The sequence below is a fragment of the Crocuta crocuta genome, unplaced genomic scaffold (assembly GCF_008692635.1).
Source record: "Crocuta crocuta isolate KB4526 unplaced genomic scaffold, BGI_CrCroc_1.0 scaffold18, whole genome shotgun sequence".
In the NCBI taxonomy this organism is placed as follows: Eukaryota; Metazoa; Chordata; class Mammalia; order Carnivora; family Hyaenidae; genus Crocuta; species Crocuta crocuta.
In genome coordinates this window covers 2,002,253-2,023,993 of record NW_027532589.1, presented here as the reverse complement: position 1 = coordinate 2,023,993, position 21,741 = coordinate 2,002,253, and the positions used below count along the sequence as shown (strand labels likewise).

Genomic DNA, 21,741 nt, shown 5'->3' with positions numbered 1-21,741 from the left:
TTCTTTATATCTGATTGTATTCTCTTTTCTGTGTTTTTTTTTTTTTTCTGTGTTTTCTGTGTTTTCTTCTTAAGTGTCTCAGTGATTTCTTAGGTGTCTGTTTCTGTGTGTCAGGAAAGTCAGCTGCGTCTCCTGCTCTTGAGGGCAGTGCCTTAGGAAGAAGAGGTCCTGTAGTTCCCTGCAGTGCAGTGCCCCCTGTGCCCCAGAACTGCCGCTTCAGGGGTGATTCCCACCTGCGCTGTGTGTGCCCTGCTGTTGTGGCTGAGCCGCTTTTTTCATCAGTCCGGTCATCTGCAGCGCCTCTCTTTGTCTGTTGTGGGAAGTGCTTGGTCCCTTTTGTGTCAGTGGGACAGTCTTGGGCTGCCTTGGGCTTGAGTTGTGTCAGACCAGGTGTTTACCAGAGATAGAGCAAAACCAGACTGCAGGATGCTTTACCTGTTTGTCCTCTGAGAAGCTGTTCTTGGTGGGTGGGGCCTTCAGTCACACCAGCTCTCTGTCTCCTGCCCACAGGAGGAGGGTCACACCTAGAGTGGTGGATGTGGTTATCTCCCCCTGTTCCTGGGACTGGAGTCACTTTGGAGTGCTGCTGGCCTCTCAGCGCTCCTTGCACATTGCCAGGTGTGTAGCACCATTTTGGATGGGTTCTGGCCAAGAGCATGTTGGAGGGGTTGGCTCTGCCAAGGGCAAGGATCCACAAAGTGCATGGGGGAGGGGTGGTGGTGGTAGTAAGGTTGTGTTTATCCTCTGGGCGAGGGGCCTGCATCTTCTAGGACTAAGTCCTACCTGGCTGGTGGGGGCAGGTCTGAAGTGCAGGGTATGGAGGTGTGCAGGATGTGCAGTGTTAGCACACAGTGAGTGTCTGGGCCTTTTGCTGGTTCCTGCAGGTGGTCACGTGTTTATTCTGGGAGGTGGGGGCAGGATATGGTGCCCACCAGCTCCTTTATGTCTGAAGTCCCTCAAGGATCCCTGACTCTCCAGCACACTCATGAGATTGATTAGTAACAAAATCTCGTTTCTGTATGCCCCTGGCTGCCTGTATGCTGCATCTCTGTGGGCTGTTTATTGTGCTGTCTCTTTAAGGGTGGAGACTCAGTTTCCTCTTGCTCTCAGGGTTCTCCTAGAGCTGAGCCCACTCATTCTTTAAAGATTTTTTTAAAGTTTATTTATTTATTGAGAGAAAGAGAGAATGAACACACACATGAGCAGAGGAGGGGCAAAGAGAGAGAATCCCAAGCAGGTTCTGCACTGTCAGAGTGAAGCCCGAGGAGGGGCTTGAACTCAAGAACCCTGAGATCATGACCTGAGCCTAAAACAAGAGTCCAAAGCTTAACCAACTGAGCCAGTCAGGTGCCCCTGAGCACACTCATTTTTAAGGTTTTACTTTTTGAGTGCTGTTGGTTGTAAGAACTCCTGAAATTCAGCCCCTCTGGTTTTTAAAGCCAAAAGTTATGAGAATTTGTCTTCCCTCTGTGTGCTCCCCAATGTGAGAGTCTGCTTCACTCCCCTCTGCACCATGGCCGCATCCCTCCCTCCCTGCTTCTCTCCCTCCCTTCCAAAGACAGTGCCAGAGCCCCCTTAGTTGTGGACTTTGTTCTCTAGCCTCTTGACATTTTCTGTGTTATTGCTGATGTGAGTTTTACCTAGTTGTATCCCTGGGACGTGATGTGCTTAGGGTTGTCCTATTCTGCCTCCTTCTCTGGAATTCTTCCATCATCATTTTAAAGGCTTTGCTCTATTTGTCCCCTGATGAGACATTTGCAGTAATTCTTGGCTTTGCTACCATGTATGTAATGTGTGGATGTAATGTGCCCTTCTATTTTTGATGATTTAAGGTGGTTTTGTTTTTTAAATAACCTTTTCTATTGGGATACATTCTGCTCGATGCTTGTTATTTTATGCTTTTCATCTTACTTGGATTTGGCCTTTATTTCAATATTTTATTGCATGCCTCCCCGTTTGACTCCAGTTAAAAACATCATAGATAGAGACCTTGACCTACGTTAACTTAGGCTCTGTTCATTTATTCCATTCCTTTTCTTTCTGTGTTTGGAAGTTTCTATTGATAATGTTTCAAGTTTGCTGATCTTTTGTTTTTCTTTTTTGTAGTGTCTAATTGTATTTTCTAGTGAATTTTTTATTTTCAGGTATTTTAAGTTCGTAAGCTTCCTTTGAAAATATTCTATTTATATTTGCATTGTATTCATCCTTTTTCTTGATTTGATTTTCAAAATCCTATTTATAATAGCTAGTTTAGTGTATTTGTCAGAGAGTTCCATCCCTGTCATTGCTGAGTCCATTTCTACTTACTAGCTTTTTTCTTTCCCCAGGATTGCATCACATTCTCTAGCTTCTTCACAAAGCCAGTAGTGTGTTATTGGATTCTGACACTTGTGATATTTACAGTGCTTTGGATTTTGTTCTTTTGAAATTGTTGGACTTTGTTCTGGCATATGTTTAAGCTCCTTGTGGTTCAGATTAATCATTTCAAGGCTCTGAGAAATATCTTTTTAGTGTGGGTTAGAGTGAACTCTGCTATGTGGCTAGTGCAGCTCTACCACTAAGGCATGACTCCTGTGGGCTGTCTCCTAAGCAGTCTAGTATGTTGCCTGATTGGAACTTGTATCACAGCCCTGCACTTTCTGAGCTCTGACTTTTCCCCATCGCCCAGCTGGACGTTTTTTGCAGTAGGACTCCAGATGATCCTCCACAGTGCTGTTAAGTTTTCTGTTTTGTTTTTCTCCATGTTGCCTCTTCCTCCCCCATGTATTTTCCAATCTTTTCAACATTCCAACAGCTTCAACCTTTCTGAACTCCAGTGTCTGTCTGTATTTTGACTTTGAGCTACCATTTATACTCTTCTTGGATTGTTCTTCATTGCACTGAGATTCAGAAAATAATTGCAGCCAGAAAGCCAGGGCAATTACATTAATCTCACTCATTTCCCTTCTTCCAGGGATCAGGGTCCAATCTTGATGATTGTCAGATGCTTGAAAAGTGTTTTTTATTTATTTTATCTAGTTTTTCTCTTTTCCTTTTTTTTCCTATCAAGAGGCTATTTCTACTTTTAGTTCAGTTACTCCATGACTAGAAGACAAATTTATTAATTGTCAATGGTTTATCATTGATACTTTATTGTTAAATCCAAACTCCTTAGACTGAAACATAAGATGTGTATGATCTAGCCCCAGCTTATGACCATCTAACTTTGTTTCCTGCACTGTCCTCTGAATTCTGTGCATGACTGCAGGCACATCTCTTGTAAATAAGTGTCATCCTCTACAATATAAATTTGGGAACTCAGATGTTCGTAGAGGTTTATACTATCACTAAAATGTCAGAAATTCCAGATTATTTAAATAGTATATTTTCAAGGAAGCTATCCTAAACATTGAATTATAAAATTTAAAAAGTGAATGCTTAAACTCTGTATACTTTAATCAGAGATTCAGCATCTATAATCTAAGAACTATCATAAAAATGCACTTAGTTGTGGATAAAACCATTTGTTTTGTATTTAGAGGAAGCCAGTGTCACTTGATATTTGCTAAGTACAATGAGGACAGTTTTTTGAAGGTAAAAATCTACTTATACCTCTAACAGATTATCTTGTTGGCTATTTATTAAAATAAATCAGTCGTTTATTAAAATGGCTAATTGACAAATGAATAATGGATACAAAGACAATGAGTGTAATATACTAATAATTTCTCATGATTTCTCTTTACTGTCAATGTCAATGGCAAAAATAAACCTAATTACATATAAACTAAATACATAAGTATAGGGGCAGTTGAGAAATTTTTACTTCTATATAAAAAGGCCATTCATTTACTGTTGGGGCCAAAAAATTCTGTTTTAAACAATATTCTAAGAAAAATTTTTAGGAAATAGTAAAGCCACTTTGAAAATATTAAGAGGTGGTAGCATTTTTTTTATAACGAATTCAGAAAACAATACACAGCTGTTTGGTAAAATAGTGTGAAGAGGAAGAAATGTTAGGATGTGATTTTTGAAAGAGAAGAAAATGAAAACAAAATTGGGAAGAAGGAAAGAAAAGTAGAGAAGTAAAGAGAAAGGAGAACAAGAAATGGGATGAGAAGGAAACAAGCATGACTGCTAAACTAAGGAGAAAGAAAAGATAAAAATGTAAAAAGAAAATGGTAAAAAGAAAATGGTAACGAGACAAAGGACTTTTGAAATTATAAGTAAAGTTTTGCATATTTATAACTTGTCTCAAGTCATTGGGCATTTTAATGAAGGGTTTCTTTTCATTAAAAAGTAATATATGAAAAAAAAAGTAATACATGTTCATAGTAGAGTGTTAGGAAAATGCTTAAGAAGAAAGTACAATGGTCACCTGGAAGGCTGGTAGGCAAATGCAAGAATTTTAACATTTGTATTATTATTTTCTTAAAATTTAGATACATTTTCAAAAGTTTTGTTTGTGTGACATAAACATCTGGACTCCTTAATCACTTAAAAATAAAGCTCAGACATTTTTAACCCTAATAGGACACTGATGTTGATTTAGTAGCATAATTTGATAACATTTTACTGAAAAACTACAAATATATGAACAATGGATAGGAGTTCATAAGTGACAGTCCAGTAACCCAGGGCTCAGTGGCTAGGCCTGCAGGTCAAGGGCAGATGGTTGTGTGAAACATCCATGGTGACCTTCAGCTAGGAGTTGTGGCAACCTGGGGAAACTCCACAGGGATAGATAGGGCTGGAAGAATAGACACTCCAAAACCTCTTTTCTCCCTTTCTTCAGTCATCCAGGAGATTCACGTTAGCTGAAACTTCAATTTTGTTTTCATATCCTATTTTACTTCATGTGGCCCAAAGGAATTATGATTAATTCATTAGTGTAACAAAGATTAATCCAAAATCCATTAAGCCAAAACTTTATTGATATTGAATGCATTTTATCTCAATACATGTCTTTTAAAAAGAAAATTAAGCACCTGACTATGCCACATTCCCTTTTTTTTTTTTTGACCCTGAGATAATCACAACTGGATTATTTCACTTATACAAAAATGTTTCATTGTTTGCAGTAGATATTACTAGAAAACATTGCCTTGTAATTGTTAATTAAAATTAAATCGGAATGCAAATTTTAAAAAAAATCATTGGTAGAATATGCAATATAATATGTATTCAGTGCATCTTATGTTGCAAGTATATCTCATCTTCACAAAAAATTGATTTGCTAATTTCAGATCTCACGAAAGGTATGTAATAAACTCATTTTGTATACTGATTTTTCAATCTGTAAAATTCAAGCTTGCAAATACTGTTTTACTGTTATCATTGACATTAGTGTTAATACTGAACAGATTAATTTGCTTATCATAACTTCTTTAAAGAACAACTTTAAAATTTATACTGATAAGTAGAAACTAAATGATGTGTTTACCTATTCCCAACCACACAAAACTCCATTAGTAATTAAGCAATTGTCTTTTTCTAGAACAGGGAGGGAATCTCTATACGCTGGTATTTGAAGAGCATAAACAGTCTTCCTCTGTTCCCTAAAAATAACATGGTCTTTCAACAGTACAGTCTAATGCCAAGACTTCTTCTTAAATATGAGGTGTGAAAGACCAAAACACAGTAAGTTGCCATTTTATGGTTGTGATTATGAAGTAGGGAAACAGGGGAATCCGTTTTAGAAAGGCTAGGTCCTGGCTCTTTTGTTTGTTTGTTTTTGCTAGACCACATTTCTATATTTTGCCTCTGAACACACCAAAGAAGCTATGTTCCCACTTCAAGGGGGAAGCAAGAAAGCTAATCATTCTCTGGGTTTTGTCCTAGGTCCTAAACACATGATAACATCTAAGAAGAACTGGATCCCAAACATGTTCCAAGGCAACAGTCGCTGCTATCAGTACCTCCTACCTTCGATGATTCATGAAATAACAACTATTATTCACCTATCACTCAACTTTGATGATTGGACCCTATACCCTTATCCAACATAAAACCCTAACACCAAGCAACAGTGAGACGACTCCTCCTTTCTAAGTCTCCTACATCAATTACAAACCTATTCTGGAGTCAGACTGTCACATATGATTCCTGGCTCTGCTACCTATTAGCATGAATTGGGCAAGTTATTTAACCTCCCTGTGACTCAGTTTCTGCATCTTTAAAGAGTGAAATAAGTGAAATAAGTTCATAAATCGAGGCCTCACTTATTAGATCATAGTAGCTTAATGTAAATCTTTGGACCATAAGAGTATTTACTGAATAAAATTGAAAGAAGGAAAAGAAACCTGGAAGAAAGGCAGGAGGGCAGCATCTTGCTATTCATTTTTTTAAAAAAAATTTAATGTTTATTTATCCTTGAGTGAGAGAGGGGCACAGAATCTGAAACAGGCTCCAGGCTCTGAGCTGTCAGCACAGAGCCCGACGCGGGGATCGAGCCCAAGTTGGATGCTTAACCAACTGAGCCACGCAGGCACCCCCTTGCTATCCATTTTTAAGCAACCATCCATGCCTTTACTTATGTACTCTACCATAATTTCTTAAACAAACACATTGACCATATATTATTAACAAGGTCCACCCAACATCTTTCATATTGTTTGATAAAATAGATGCTCACTTAATAGATGAATTAAATACATAAAAGAATAAATGAATATATAAAACTAGAAAGCCCTGGATATCTGAAATCGGATAGAAAAAATAACATTTTTCTCAAACAAACATAACATACACAAAAAGGAGGAATTATCTATATGAGGCCCAGGAAAAAAATGAGCCAGAGCAGTGAGGAGCTGGTAGGCTGAAACGTACCTAAATGAGCCTCTTCAATCAGTCCTCTTTCAATTTAGATACAATAGACACCCTATTTCAGGCATGTAAGATGGCTCAAACCACTTGCTTTACGGTTTCTCTTACATAAACAAAGTCAAGTTGATGGTACCTACACATCTTTCCCCATACTGGAAACACCTTTGAAAAAGGTTCTGTAAGAATATGACACTAAGAATATATAATACCTCATACCAGTGCCCACCATGACTCTTCCACATTGCCGTGTTTGTGTACTTACTTGCTGGGTTTTCCGTGTTATGTAGACTGACCATTGGGATGCCTGGGCCTGGATTTTAAAAACATATGTATAAAAATATGTATAAATATTTTAAAGACAGTTAAGTAATACTGATTGGAAAAGCAATGTAATGGTTATTTTTCCCAAATACAAGTATTTCATATTAAAAACAATGAAACAAGCCAGATAACTACATTTCATCACTGTCTATGATGTTGTATTCAAGAAAAGAACATATGGGGAAAGAAACTATTTCCAGAGATCATTTTTGAGATTTTTCCTTTCTCCAAAATGCCCTGTACTTCTGTATTTCTGTGGTTCCCAGTCTTCTCCCTACCCTTTCACTACTCAACAGAACGGTCAGTGATGCGCAGAATGCTGGTTCCGGACCCTGTGACCCCTCATTAGTTCACCCAGAATTAAATTCTGTTTACCCCTCAGCCAAGAAAGCATGTGTAATAGAAATATCATATACTAATTGAAAAAATACATTAACTGGAATCACCAAATATTTCAGATATACTAGTTAATGCAGTGTAACTATAAGATGTTCTCTTGAAGATTTATTCCTCTATAGAATTCTATCTAGAGGTCTAATGGTTTTTCCCTGACGTCATCAACCAAGTACTGTTTTGACTACTTTGTTTCTTTGACCACTTGGTATCTACCAAGATAAAAAAAAAAATAAAAAGAACAAATTTATTCCTCAGGATGTCTCAAGTGAGGACGGCTTCACATACCGGCTGAATCAACAACACTCATTCCATCACATTATAAGGGACCCATGTCTAATGGGCAATGATTCTTATCAGTATAACCTAGATATACCATACTACTATATAAGTCTATAGAGTATTTTTAGTTGATAGACCTAATCGGGGTGAATATAATGTCTCTGAATTTCAGGCTGCTAGACTCAGGCAATTGAATCTGTAGATCCTAAATCTCTTAACCTCCAAACCAGTATTTTAGTAAGAGGACTGTGGTTGTTTTGTTTTGTTTGGAAAGACTAGGTAAGTAAGTTTATTGTTGTAGCATGACTTTGGTGATGTAAATATGCTTTTCCACTTTTTCAAAAAGTTCATGTTTAAACAGCCCTTAGTGACCACAAGTAAATGCTGACTCCCAATTGTTTTCTACATGAAGATGCAATTTGTATCTCAGTGAATCCATAACTTATAACTTAAACAAATTTAGAGTATCAAATCATATAGCTAGAGAGTATAGTTACTCATGATGGTAATAGATACTGATTAAATAAAATACTTACCTTTACAGAATAATAAGAAATGTTGATTCATAGGACTAAAACTGGCACCAAAATATGTGCACTGTTCTTTCATAAAGTTACATGAAATGCATTGACGATTCAATAATCCTTCAGTAGAAGCACTGAGAAAAGAAAATTAGAAAGGGTATCATTCCAGGTACTTGAGTGTGTGGCGTATATTTAAATATTAACATAAACTCAGGAGCTACGGCATTGCTTATATCGAGGTTCCTTGTCAGTTAGGATCTACCATATAAATGCAAAGCCAATTTCCATTACTAATGTTAAGAGATACATTTTTCTACTCTGTAATAACATTAAAATCCTGTATGCTTATAGGTATATGAAAAGTATGTACATATGCATGCTTCTAAATGAATTGATTTATGCAGGACTCAATATAACTTATCTGCCTTTTCTCTATAGATACTTCTTTGCAAAGTTTTAAAAGGAAGTGCCCACAGAGAATAGCATAAACTCACCATCAATAAATATTGGTTGAAAGAACTAATAAATGTTTTCACAAGTCACACAAAGAATCAATCTCATGATTTCCTAAATTCAGAATTCTAAACATTAGAATTTGGTATCCGTCAAAGTTTCCCACTTAATAGATACACTGAAAATACTGGCACTAAAGACTTACACTGAAATTTTTGGTAAAGGAACATTACTTTTTGTGTGATAATATGTTAATCATCATGCATTCTTTGAGACATCAGGGAGGTAGGCAAAGAGAAAAGCCATCATCTCTTCATTTTATAAATAAGGATGCTTAAGGTCAGAGGGATTGAGATATTTACTCAAGGCTAAATTTCCTATATAGGATCATTTATTTGATGTATCATAAATTATGCTGACAGCTGGAAATGCTGGTGAAGGTATAACTTAAACTTGGAGAAAATAATGGAACATGACCCTGGATACACATGTGTAAATGAACTATAGTCATTTGATGTGCAGTATGCTGTAGACACGTGGAGGGGAACAGGGGTATCGCGTGAACACCAAAACCGATTGAAGGTAGATGTTAAGTATAGTTCATGAACTCAAATTTCACATTTGAAACATTGTGGGCTCATTAGAATCCAAAATTTTCCTTTACTGGTCTAACGATCAATATACACTAAGCACTTAATACATTATCCCACTTCACCCTTATACCTTACAAAGCAATCATACCTGATGGTTTTCTCTTTGAAACTGGTCTGTGTGTGTGTATACATTCACACACACACATACACCATAGCATTTGCCATTTTAGTCATTTTTAGGTATAAAATTCCTTAATTAGAGTCACAATGTTGTGCAGCAATCTCCACAGGCTAAGAATGCATGCCAGTTTCCCACAGCTACTTAAATTTAAACCCTTTTCTTCTCTACTACTTTGTATAACTTCAGACTCGAGTTCCTCAGAGGATATTTATCATTACTAAGATCATAATCTAAATTATGATCATCTATTGAAATAAAAAATCCACATTTTGAGAAATGCTCATTTTGAGACAACATTCATTGTTGTCAAACATTCAGCAGGATTTGTGATTCTTCAGGGTATCTCATCCCATAAATTAAGTTAACCAATGATTCTTTTTATGACCTGGGTAAGACAGTGATGGAGTTTTCTGGGGTTAAACAGTAACGTTATCTTATAGTCAGGCCAACTGGCATTTGCTGAGCTACTTAAGGGGAAATTTATTGGTACTGTATTTCCTTTATAATATGGCCTGCTCCATGGGTGCAGTTCATAGATAGACTGACTATTCTGCCTCAGTCACTGGAGAGCAAAGACAAGCACACAAATCTAAGAAGTCATTTTGATTCAAATCACATTTTCAGCTAATCAAATTGGGAAGAGAGATTGAGATCATTCCATTGGCTGAAATGGCCTAGTCTAATCTTTTGACACTGTCATTTTTCTTTGAGTTTCATAAAATGAGAGAAATAAAACTTTGATCTACTAGTTCCACAACCTTAAATTGTTCACAACTGCCATGGCTTCAAAAGAAGCTTCAGGTCACCAAAAAGACAAAAGGGACCACTACTTTAATCAAGATCTCTAAACTAAAACTAGAATCAGTCTCTCTAAATAAAGAGCTGTTCTTCCTTTGGAAGTCATTAGAATTGAGAATATGGGTTTTGGACTCTAAGAGAAAAACAAAACGGGCGCCTGGGTGGCTCAGTCAATTAAGCGTCCAACTTTGGCTCAGGTCATGATCTCATGGTTTGTGGGTTCGAGCCCTGCGTTGGGCTCTGTGCTGACAGCTAGCTCAGAGCCTGGAACCTGCTTCAGATTCTGTGTCTCCCTCTCTTTGACCCTCCCCTACTCACGCTGTCTCTCAGAAATGAATAAAACATTTAAAAATTTAAAAAAAAAATAAGAGAAAAACAAAAAGCCCCATAACACAAAGAATATAAAAATCACATATTGGGAGACGTGATAAAAAGAGACATTTGCTTCAGATGAAAGCAATTTATGCATAAATAAAAGTGTGTAGTGAATTAGAGGGAGTTTAGGGTCCTTTGAACATGCATTTTTACTCCCAAGGGAAAGTCTAGGCAAGTGGGTTAGAATCGGGTGACACTTCTTCAAACATGATGAATTTCCACTGAGAATACACCATGGCAGTTTTGACACTTTAAAAAAGAATCTGTGAAATGGAAATTAGAAAGTGTATATAAAGTCTAGAATTAATAAGTTGCTTGACAGACAAAAATAAAAGTCATTCTTATGAGGTCCTGGTGAAAGCCTTCTAAGTGAGGAGACATTTTAATACTAAATAGGTATGACCTTAAGTATCTTTTATGAATATAACTTTCCATCTGGGAAAATTGGGCAAATGAAAACATTACCCATCTAATGCTTTATTTTAGTAAGCAATGAGTGTTCCTGGCTTAAATAATGATCTTACTAGGTTTTAAACACTATGGGGACAGGAGAGGAAAACATCCTCTTGATATACTCTTCTAAGTGTTCACAATGGTTTTATTTTGTTTGGGAATAAATTACTAGTGTACAATATAAATGCACCAAAAATTCAAAAGGAGGCTTAGCAGAAGAAAAGTCCACTGAGGAAAATATGTGAATTCCCGGGAGGTAAGTAGTTGAGAAAAGCAAGCCTTAAAAAAAGATACTTTGAGACTGTAAATGTAAAAGCAAGTGAGGAAAAAAAAATAAAAAGGAAAGCTAAACAGTCTTCACTTCAGGTCCAAACCTTCAGGCTTGCGAAGGTCCAGAGATGAGAGACTGGACCAAGAGTGTGAGGTTGCATCATGTCAAAAATGAAACTGCAGATTTTTCTATCCTATCATTAAGCTGTGAAGACGGTCATTGAGAAATCTACCTGTGCAATGAAGTTTCTGCACCTTGCTTACCTGTACAGCTGCCTCCCTCTGGGAGAAGACTCAGTGCTCAGAAAGTAACTGCCCAGGGAAAGAAAACAACACACACGTCAGGCACAGATTAGGTTTTGCCATGCTGAGTTTTCCCTTGAATTTCCAAGCTCTTGCCTCTTATTCAACCACAGGACTCTGATCCATTTGGGAAACACATCGATTTTTCTTAAAATATATCACACTTCTCTGTGATCTCTCTCAGTCTGAGTGTGTGTGTATGTATCTGTGTAAATGTGACTGTGCATGTGTCTATCTGGGTGAAGAGTAGGTAGAGTTTTTAAAGAAAACATTGCTCTTTCCAAGGCCATGCTGTCTGGACTAGGACCACAGGAAGCAATACATAAATCTGGCAGAAAAGATTGCGTTTGACAACCATGACTTCCAACCTGACTAGAGAACCAAAAATGCTCACATTTTTTGAGTAGTTTCATCGTATGCCAAGATCTTTATCACTTCCCAGTTTCCTGATGTCAGATGCCGCACGGTAATTTGCTCACTTTTACTCTGCAAAGAAATAGAAAGTATTGATTTTCTTTCTTTTTTTTTAAATTTAAACAGCATTTCTCTGGTCAACACAAAAATACCAACTGCCTGTGTCACTTTTAATTCTGCAATTCTAGGCTAACACTCAGTTTCTTGTTTTTAATCTCAAGGATGCACACACATTCATATAAACATCGATCTGGGTAGGAGAGTGTCTTTTCTCTGTTACTGTAGGAAAACCATTAGAAGACACTTCTAGGTGAGGACTGGCTGTGCAACACGTTGACACAGGTTGGTACCACTCATCTAAATGACCGGGGACTGTAGTTTGGACAGCTTTAAATGAAACATTTCAGAACAAATTTTATTCTAAATAAATGCTATTATATACTTTTAACCTCTACAGCATTGCATCATTGTTACAGTTTGCTAATTTCACACAGGAATTTATTTCTGAGATTATGTTGTTTTTACAGCCATAGTTTGTTTCCACTGCTCTGTCATATTTTGTATGAATATAGCATAATTTGTTTTATTGACATTTGAGCATTTCCAAACTTTTGTTCTGAAAAACAAGTTGCCTATAAACAATTCTATTAAGGTCTCCTAATGCACATGGCAGGATTTTCTTGAGACAAACACCAAGAAGTAGGATTTGTCATTAGTAAACATGTCTTCTACTTGACTAGATCATGACAAAGTATCTCCCAAAGCTGTCCCTACTTACAGTCTACCAGCAACGTGAATTTCCATCGCTCCTCATCTTCTCCACTTCCTTACTGGCAGTTAATTCATCAGATTATTTTTTGTTCAAGCTACCATGTATGAAATTGTACCATATTTGTTTTCTTTTTAATTGAGAAAATGTTCAAACCTACAGAAAGGCTGAATGATACTACATGAACACCCATGAGATCATTACCTAGATTCACCATGCTTTATCAACCTGTTGAATATTTGCCCTCCTTCTTTTGTTGTCTGCTGAATCATTTATTTTTTTTTTATTTTTTTTTACAAATAGTTTGTCAAATTATTTTCCACATAACACTCAGTGCTCATCCCCAAAGTGCCCTCCTCCATGCCCATCCCCCCTCCCTCCCACATCCATCAGTCCTCAGTTTTTGTCAGCATTCAAGAGTCTCTCATGGTTTGCCTCTCTCCCTTTCCCCCACCATTTCCGCCCTTCTTCTCCCCCTTGTTCCTCCGTCAAGTTCCTCCTAATCCTCCTATACGTGCAAACATATGATATTTGTCCTTCTCTGCCTGACTTATTTCGCTCTCTGCTGAATCATTTAAAAGTAAGTTGCAAACATAAGGATATTTTTGCCTAAATACTTCAATATACATCTCTCAAGATTATTATTTCCACATGTAAGCAAATCACATACACACCTATGAATATTTACATCAATATCATCTAAATATAGTCTATACCCAAATTTCCACAACAGCCCCCCACACACAAAGTGTTTTATGTTTAGATATGTAAATATGTACATTTCTATATTTAGATAAAATAGATGTCTCAATGTTTACATATGTTGGATTGTCATCTCTTCTATCTCAAAGAAAAACATTTATCTTTTTTGATTTAATACTGACCATTTTTTAGACTCTTGGTCCAGTGAGCGGTCTTATAGAATGTCCAGCATTTTTTATTTATCTGATTGTTTTCTTATGCTTTAATTTGGGCTAAATATTTTTGGCAAGAATATTACACAGGTAATATTGGATACCTCTTCTGCTTCATATTAAGAAGAATACCAGGGCACCTGGGTGGCTCAGTCGGTTAGGCGTCTGACTTTGGCTCAGGTCATGATCTCACGGTTTGTGGGTTCTAATCTTGCATTGGGCTTGGTGCTGACAGCCAGCTCAGAGCCTGGAACCTGCTTCAGATTCTGTATCTCCCTCTCTCTGACCCTACCCTGTTCATGCTGTCTCTCTCCCAGACATAAATAAAACATTTAAAAAATTAAAAAAAAAGGAATACCATTACACGTCTTCCCACTCATGACAGTATGTTTACATGGTAACTGAGATATATTCATTGTAAAAATACATTTTGCCTTTTAATTAAAAGTGGGATGATACTTGCACATTATGTGAGTATCTTTTTCTCCATTAACTGTTTACTTCATGTTTATTCTCTTTAAGTAAAATTGGCATCAGTTTGATTTACATGCAGGTGTATTTGCTTCTCTTAGTATTCCAACATACCTTTGGTGTCCTCATCTTTCTATTTAATATTCTTTTTATCTTTTTTAGTGCTTATCTTAGTTTTGAGAGAGAATGCAAGACTATGAGCAGGGGAAGGGCAGAGAGAGAAGGAGAGAGAGGATCTGAAGCAGGCTCTGCACTTTGAGCAAAGAGCCTGCTGTGGGATTCGAACTCACCATGAGATCATGACTTGAGCTGAAGTGGGACGCTTAACTGACTGGCTCACCCAGGCATCCCAATATTCATTAAAGACTGTGTAGGTAGTTCATATATATGTAGAGTGTGCATGTGTGTATGCACGCCTGCAAGAAGTCTTGGTTTCATGCCATTCTCACCACGTATAGAAAAGGTTATTTATTAGGTTCTTGTTTATCCTTTGCTGGGGGAGACTCTTTATAACTAAAACATTAACATTTTATAACCATAAATGTAAACCCAGTTACACATACACATGTAAGTTAGAGATAAAATAGCGAATATGGGACATGCTCTCTCATAACAGATCTTCTTCCATCCTTTTTATTCTTGTATAGTTCACTGTTGTGTGGCTATACTATAATGAGCCTCCCAAGATGCACATCTCAAATAATGCCACAATGGTTAACTCTATATATCCTTGTGGTTTAATGTGTCGGGAAATAGTGTCAGGATATGTTGCTTTAGAAGGGAAGTATCATTTTCCACATCTACCAGCAATGTATAACACACTTATTTTCTCATGGGCATGTTGCAGAATATGTTGTTCCGTGTTTGAATTTTTGCCAATCAGATGGGAGAGAAATTGTGGTGTAGTAGACACTAGGATATGCCGATTGGAACAGGGTTCTGGAAGGAAGGACCTTGGAAGCAGATAGAAGTACCGTGGGAAGGACGTGCTCAGCTGTCAGTCTTCTTTGAGGGTTTCCTGGAGTGAAGAAAACAGTCTCACCTAAGATCAGACCTCTTTTCAAGGGCAGTCCCCATCCAAGGACAGCCTGATTATTACTGGAAGACCCAAGCACAACCCTCTTGGGACTTCTCTGAGAGCCACCTCGTGTAGAACACTTTGTGGCATCAGTGGAGGCTGTCATTCAGATGGCCCTGAAGCTCAAATTTTTCTGCCCAATTTTGCCTCCTTGTGTTACTTTTCAAAATTATTGATGTCTTGTGTAATAATAGTCCTGCAGGCTAATCTTCTTTTCAGTTGGCTTCCTGTGAAACCCAACTTATGACAGGTATACTGCTGTAGTTTCATTTTGCATTTCTCTTAGGAAAAAGTTCAGCATCATATATATACCTATATGTATAATAGAACATATATAATGTGTCATTTGCATAATTATAAATAAGTCAGTCATTATCAGACTCTGCTAATGTTTATATTATCTATCAGATTTCTTTTGTGTATTGGTCTATTTTTCAAGCGTTCCTTATGTCTTTATATCCATTATGTAAGCTATAAACTGCAATTACGTTCTTCTGGATTGTCATTTTATCTTGACACTGGTTATGGCACTATTTCTCCCAATATATATTATATAGTTTATTGTCAAGTTAGCTAACACACAGTGTATACAGTGTAGTCTCTCTTGGCTTTGGGAGTAGATCCGTGATTCATAACTTATATACAACACCCAGTGCTCATCCTAACAAGTGTCCTCCTCAATGCCCATCACCATTTTCCCTGTCCCCTCATCTCCCTGCCCCTCAACTCCCATCAACCCTTAGTTTGTTCTCTGTATTTTAAGAGTCTTTTATGGTTTACCTCACTCTCTGTTTGTAACTATTTTTTCCACCCCTTCCCCCATGGTCTTCTGTTAAGTTTCTCAAATTCCACATATGAGTGAAAACATGATATCTTTCTCTGACCAATTTATTTAACTTTGCATGATACCCTCCAGTTCCATCCATGTCATTGCAATTGGCAAGATTTTGTTCCTTTTCATTGCCAAGTAGTATCCTATTGTATATCAACAGCACATCTTCTTTATCCATTCATCAGTTGATGGACATTTGGGCTCTTTCAATGATTTGGCTACTGTTGAAAGTGCTGCTATAAACATTGGGGTACATGTGCCCCTATGAATCAGCACTCCTGTTTCCTTTGGATAAATTCATAGTAGTGCTATTGCTGGGTTATAGGGTAATTCTTTCTTAAATTTTTTGAGGAAGCTCCACACTGTTTTCCAGAGTGGCTGCACCAGATTGGATTCCTACCAACAGTGCAGGAGGGTTCCCCTTTCTTCACATCCTCACCAACGTCTGTTGTTTCCTGAGTTCTTAATTTTAGCCACGCTGATTCAAGTGATATGGTATCTCAGTGTGTTTTTGATATTTCTCTGATGATGAGCGATGTTGGGCATCCTTTCTTGTGTCTGTTAGCCACCTGGATGTCTTTTTGGAAAAATGTGTATACCATCTGCCCATTTCTTCACTGGATTATTTGGTTTTTGGGTGCTGAGTTTGGTAAGTTCTTTATATATTTTAGATACTAACCCTTTATCCGATATGTCATTTGCAAGTATCTTATCCTATTTTGTTGGTTCCCTTTTAGTTTTGTTGATTGTTTCCTTTGCTATGCAGAGACTTTGTATTTTGATGAGCTCTCAGTAGTTCATTTTTGCTCTTATTTCCCTTGTCTTTGGAGACATGTCAAGTAAGAAGTTGCTGTGGCCAAGGTCAAAGAGGTTTTTGCCTTTTTCTCCTCTAGGATTTTTGATGGTTTCCTGTCTCACATTTAGGTCTTTGAATTCAGCAAAGTAGCAGGATATAAAATCAATGTATAGAAATCGGTTGCATTTCTATACAGCAATAATGAAGCAACAGAAAGATATCAATGAATCGATCTCATTTACAATTGCACCAAGAAGTATAAAATACCTAGGAATAAACTAACCAAAGAGGTAAAAGATCTATATGCTGAAAACTGTAGAAAGCGTATGAAAGAAATTAAAAACGATACAAAGAAATGGAAAAACATTTCATGCTCATAGGTTGGAAGAAGAAATAATGTTGAAATGTCATAGTACCCAAAGCCATCTACAGATTCAATGCAATCCCAAATAAAATAGCACCAGCATTCGTCTCAAAGCTAGAACAAACAATCCTAAAATTTGTATGGAACCACAAAAGACCCTGAATAGCCAAAGTAATGTTGAAAAAGAAAACCAAAGCAGGAGGCATCACAATCCTGGACTTTAGCTTGTACTACAAACCTGTAATCATCAAGACATATGGTACTGGGACAAAAACAGACACATGGACCAATGGAATAGGCTAGAGAACCTAGAATTGGAACCACAAATGTATGGCCAACTAATCTTCGAGAAAGTGGGAAAGAGTATCCAGTGGAAAAAGACCATCTCCTTAGCAAATGGTGCTGGGAGAACTGGACAGCAACATGCAGAAAAATGAAGCTAGACCACTTTCTTAGACCATATACAAAAATAAATTCAAAATGGAGGAAAGACTAAAAATATTTTTCTAATCTTTATGTAATCAAATTTACCATCATATTCTTATATTGTCTCCATAGTGCATAGTATATTGGTACATAGTATAAAGGCTTTCTTCAAACTAAGATTACAAATAATTTATTATGTGTTCCCCTGGTTACGTGTAAAGTTAGATTTCTGATCATTTTAGGATTATGGTGGTAGTACATAACTACTTTTATATTTTCCTTAATGATATTCAGTTTTTCCAAAACTATTTTTTTAAAAACTCATTTTCCAGCACTTTGAATTACCATCTCTATTATATACTAAATTTCCATATGTGTCTAAGTCTTTTTCTGTACTGTATATTATGTTCCTTTAGTCTCTATTAATTCATGTCCTAAAACCACACATTTTTAGTTAGAGATTTTTTAAAATTCATATTATTTACAGTTCACCTCTTCTATATTTTTGGCATTTCCTCATATATTACTACAAACTTCTTTTTCTAAATGAACTTAAAAATAAGCATATCTCGGGGCGCCTGGGTGGCTTAGTCGGTTAAGCGTCTGACTTTCGCTTAGGTCATGATCTCGCGGTTCGTGGGTTCGAGCCCCGCGTCGGGCTCTGTGCTGACTGCCGGCTCAGAGCCTGGAGCCTGTTTCAGAGTCTGTGACTCCCTCTCTCTGACCCTCCCCTGCTCGAGCTGTTTCTCTCTCTCCTAGAAATAAATTAAAAAAATATTAAAAAAAAAAAAGCATATCTCATTCACACATATAAAAACTTGTTAGAATTTCTTATTGGGATAATATAAAATTTATAATTAATACTGACCTCTTTATTATCTTAATTTTATCCCATTTGTTGGGATGGGATATTTTCCCAGAACAGGGATATTTTGTTCAAGTCTACATTATGCCTTTCAGGAATGTTTTAACCTTGCCCTCAAACAGGTTTTGTACATTTTGCACATTTATATATTTTATATATATTTCATTTTCATATGTTCCTAAGTATTTTCTATTTTGTTGGTATTGTGAATGGCATCTTTTCCATATACTTTCTAAATGGTTATTGTTAGCATATAAGAATACTGTTTATTTCCATATGCAAGGTATCTATCCTACTATCTCACTGAGTACTTTTCCAAATCTTATGGCCAGTTGTTTATTTTCATCTGATTTAAACAAATACCTCCAAAAAAAAATGTGGAGATACTGTGCATCCTTCCTTCCTCCGGAGCTCAATGGGAGTGCCGCTCTATTGGATTATGAACTGAAGCACATAGGTTTTATCATGTTAAGAATTTATCCTCCAATTCCTACTGTTTTAATTATTTTTTTTTATGTGTACTTATTTCAGAGAGAAAGAAGGAGGGGGAAGTGAGGGGCAGAGAGAGGGGGCAGAGAGAAGCCCAAACAAGCTCTGCACTGTCAGCAGAAAGCCCAATGTAGGGCTTGAACTAATGAACCGTTACATCATGACCAGAGCCAAAGTTGGACACTTAACTGACTGAGCCACCTAGGCTCCCTTTTAATTTTTTTCAAACCAAAAATTGGTATTAAATTTTGTAAAAGGCTTTTTTTAACAATTAAAGCCCATGCTGAAGAACACCTCGAATTGTGTTGGCATTACACTTGAATGTCTGGTAAGATTCTCATAAAATCATGTGGGCCGGCCCTGATGCTCCTATGTGGGGCAGTTCTTTGATGACATTATTATTTCTTCTCTATCATTAGTCATTGTAAGCTGTCTGTCTCACTTGGGGCAGTTTTGGCTAAAAGTATTTCCTCATGAAATTTCATCTAAATTTTCAAATTAGTTGACATAGAATTCTATAAAATACTCTCCCAGGATATATTCAAATGTCTTCTGTAATTTGTCACCACCCATTTCCAATTACATGTGTTTCCTTTCTCCTTTTCCTCTGATTGGGCCAGCTTGTATTTGTGTGTGTGTGTGCGTGTGTGTGCGTGTTCAAAGAGAAAGTATTACTTTTTAAAAATTTATTCTACATTTTTCTTAATACTGTATAATGTACCTCATTTCTGCATCAAATATATTTTCATCTTTCTGATTTATGATGGATTTTGCTGATAATTTGCTAGCTATTTGAGTTAGAAATTAAACTCATTTAATTTCATTCTTCCATTTTAGTTTTTATAGGTTTGTAGAGCTATGATTTTTTCTGACATATGATTCTGAAAGATTCTTATTATTATTACTATTATGTAAATTTTGCAAATTTGAACTTTTCAAGGAGTCATTTAATTGGATTTACTTTAAAAATGTTTCCAGCCAGAAAACTTGTTAGAAATATATTTTTGATTTCTAGGTATATTACATTGTAATCATAGCATGCTTTCATGTAATTTCTAATTTATAGAACTTATTGAGCTTTTAAAATAACATGTGTGTTCAACTTTTGTCAGTGTTGCTTATACACTGGAGAAGGATTTCTTCCTTATTTGAATGTGTTCACAGTTATACACATAGTTATATATTTGTATTTATAAAATAAAATACATATTACATATAATAATATAGTTAATATTATAATAAAAAATAAAATAATACAACATATTTTATATTTCACGTGTGTGTGTGTGTGTGTATAAACGTCAATAATTCACTTGGTACTAAGGAAGGTACACGAAGTTTTCCACATATCAAGTACTTTTTGTGCATATCTACTTTATGAATGTGGTGACTATACTATCCAAGACATGGATACATTTTTAAAAATTTAACATTTATTTATTTTTGAGACAGAGAGAGAGGAGGAGAGACGGAGAGAGAGAGACCACAAGTAGGGAAGGGGCAGAGAGAGAGGAAGACACAGAATCCAGAGCAGGCTCCAGGCTCCGAGCTGTCAGCACAGAACCTGAAACACAGCTCAAACCCACAAACTGTGAGATCATGACCTGAGCCAGTGTTGGAGGCTTACCCAACTGAGCCACCCAGGAGCCCCAACATGGAAACATTTTTAACTATTATATTTTCTTTGTGATTTGCACCCTTGAACATTATAAGTATCTTCTTTTGGTCTTCCTAATGCTTTGCAAGATGAAAGATTTCCTGTCTAGCATTAGGATTTAAATCCTTTTGTTTTAAATGTGTACATAAATTAAGCTAAATTACATTTATTGGGTATGACGGTTACATTTTAAAAACCTACATCATATTTCACGTATTTATTATGGGTGTCATGTTTAATGAGGTTTTTTTGTAGGCAGTCTTTTAGTTTTTTTTAATGTTTTGAAATCCAGTCCTAGGATTTTAGTTTTACATGTTATCATTATGTTAATAACATTAAAATGTTCTTATTCCCCCACAGTTATCTTTTGTTTCTTGACCATTTCTGTTGTTTTGATTTGTTGTTGGATTATGGTTTTAAAATATTTTTTAATCTTTATCTTTGAGAGACAGAGAGACAGAGTGCAGGCAGGGGAAGAACAGAGGAAGAAGGAGACACAGAATCTGAAGCAGGCTCTAGGCTCTGAGCTGTTGGCACAGAGCCCAATGCAGGACTCAGACTCATGCACCCCAAGTTCATGACCTGAGCTGAAGCTGGACGCTTAACTGAGCCACACAGGTGCCCCTGAATTATGGTTGCCTCTCTTCCACTGTTCTGCTTTTCTCCTTTAAGAAACCCAGTTAAATATCAGTTATCTATTATTTCCATGTCTTCAATAATTTTGATCCTCTCTACTTTATTTCATTTGTTTATTTATTTGTATTCATGTCTCTTCCTGATAACTACTGGTATATTTTTGGCAATATCTATTTACCTTTGGTCATCTTTCCATTAATTTCTTATGAGTTTGTACTATTTTTTCAATATTCTTCCTGAAAGCTGTTACTTTTTGGTTTACAACTTTTCTCTATACTTT

At 36.5% G+C, this 21,741-nt stretch overlaps 1 protein-coding gene across 1 annotated transcript in view; it reads right to left on the bottom strand.

Annotated features, from left to right (window-relative positions):
* DPP10 (dipeptidyl peptidase like 10) overlaps positions 1-21,741 on the bottom strand; it is a 306,345-nt gene that overhangs the window by 50,047 nt on the left and 234,557 nt on the right. The window contains exons 10-13 of the mRNA XM_077779630.1: positions 12,145-12,236; positions 11,712-11,759; positions 8,337-8,458; positions 7,067-7,114 (exon numbers count right to left, since the gene is read on the bottom strand). Of these exons, the coding sequence (XP_077635756.1) occupies positions 7,067-7,114; positions 8,337-8,458; positions 11,712-11,759; positions 12,145-12,236 (310 nt within the window). The remainder of the gene's footprint in view (positions 1-7,066; positions 7,115-8,336; positions 8,459-11,711; positions 11,760-12,144; positions 12,237-21,741) is intronic.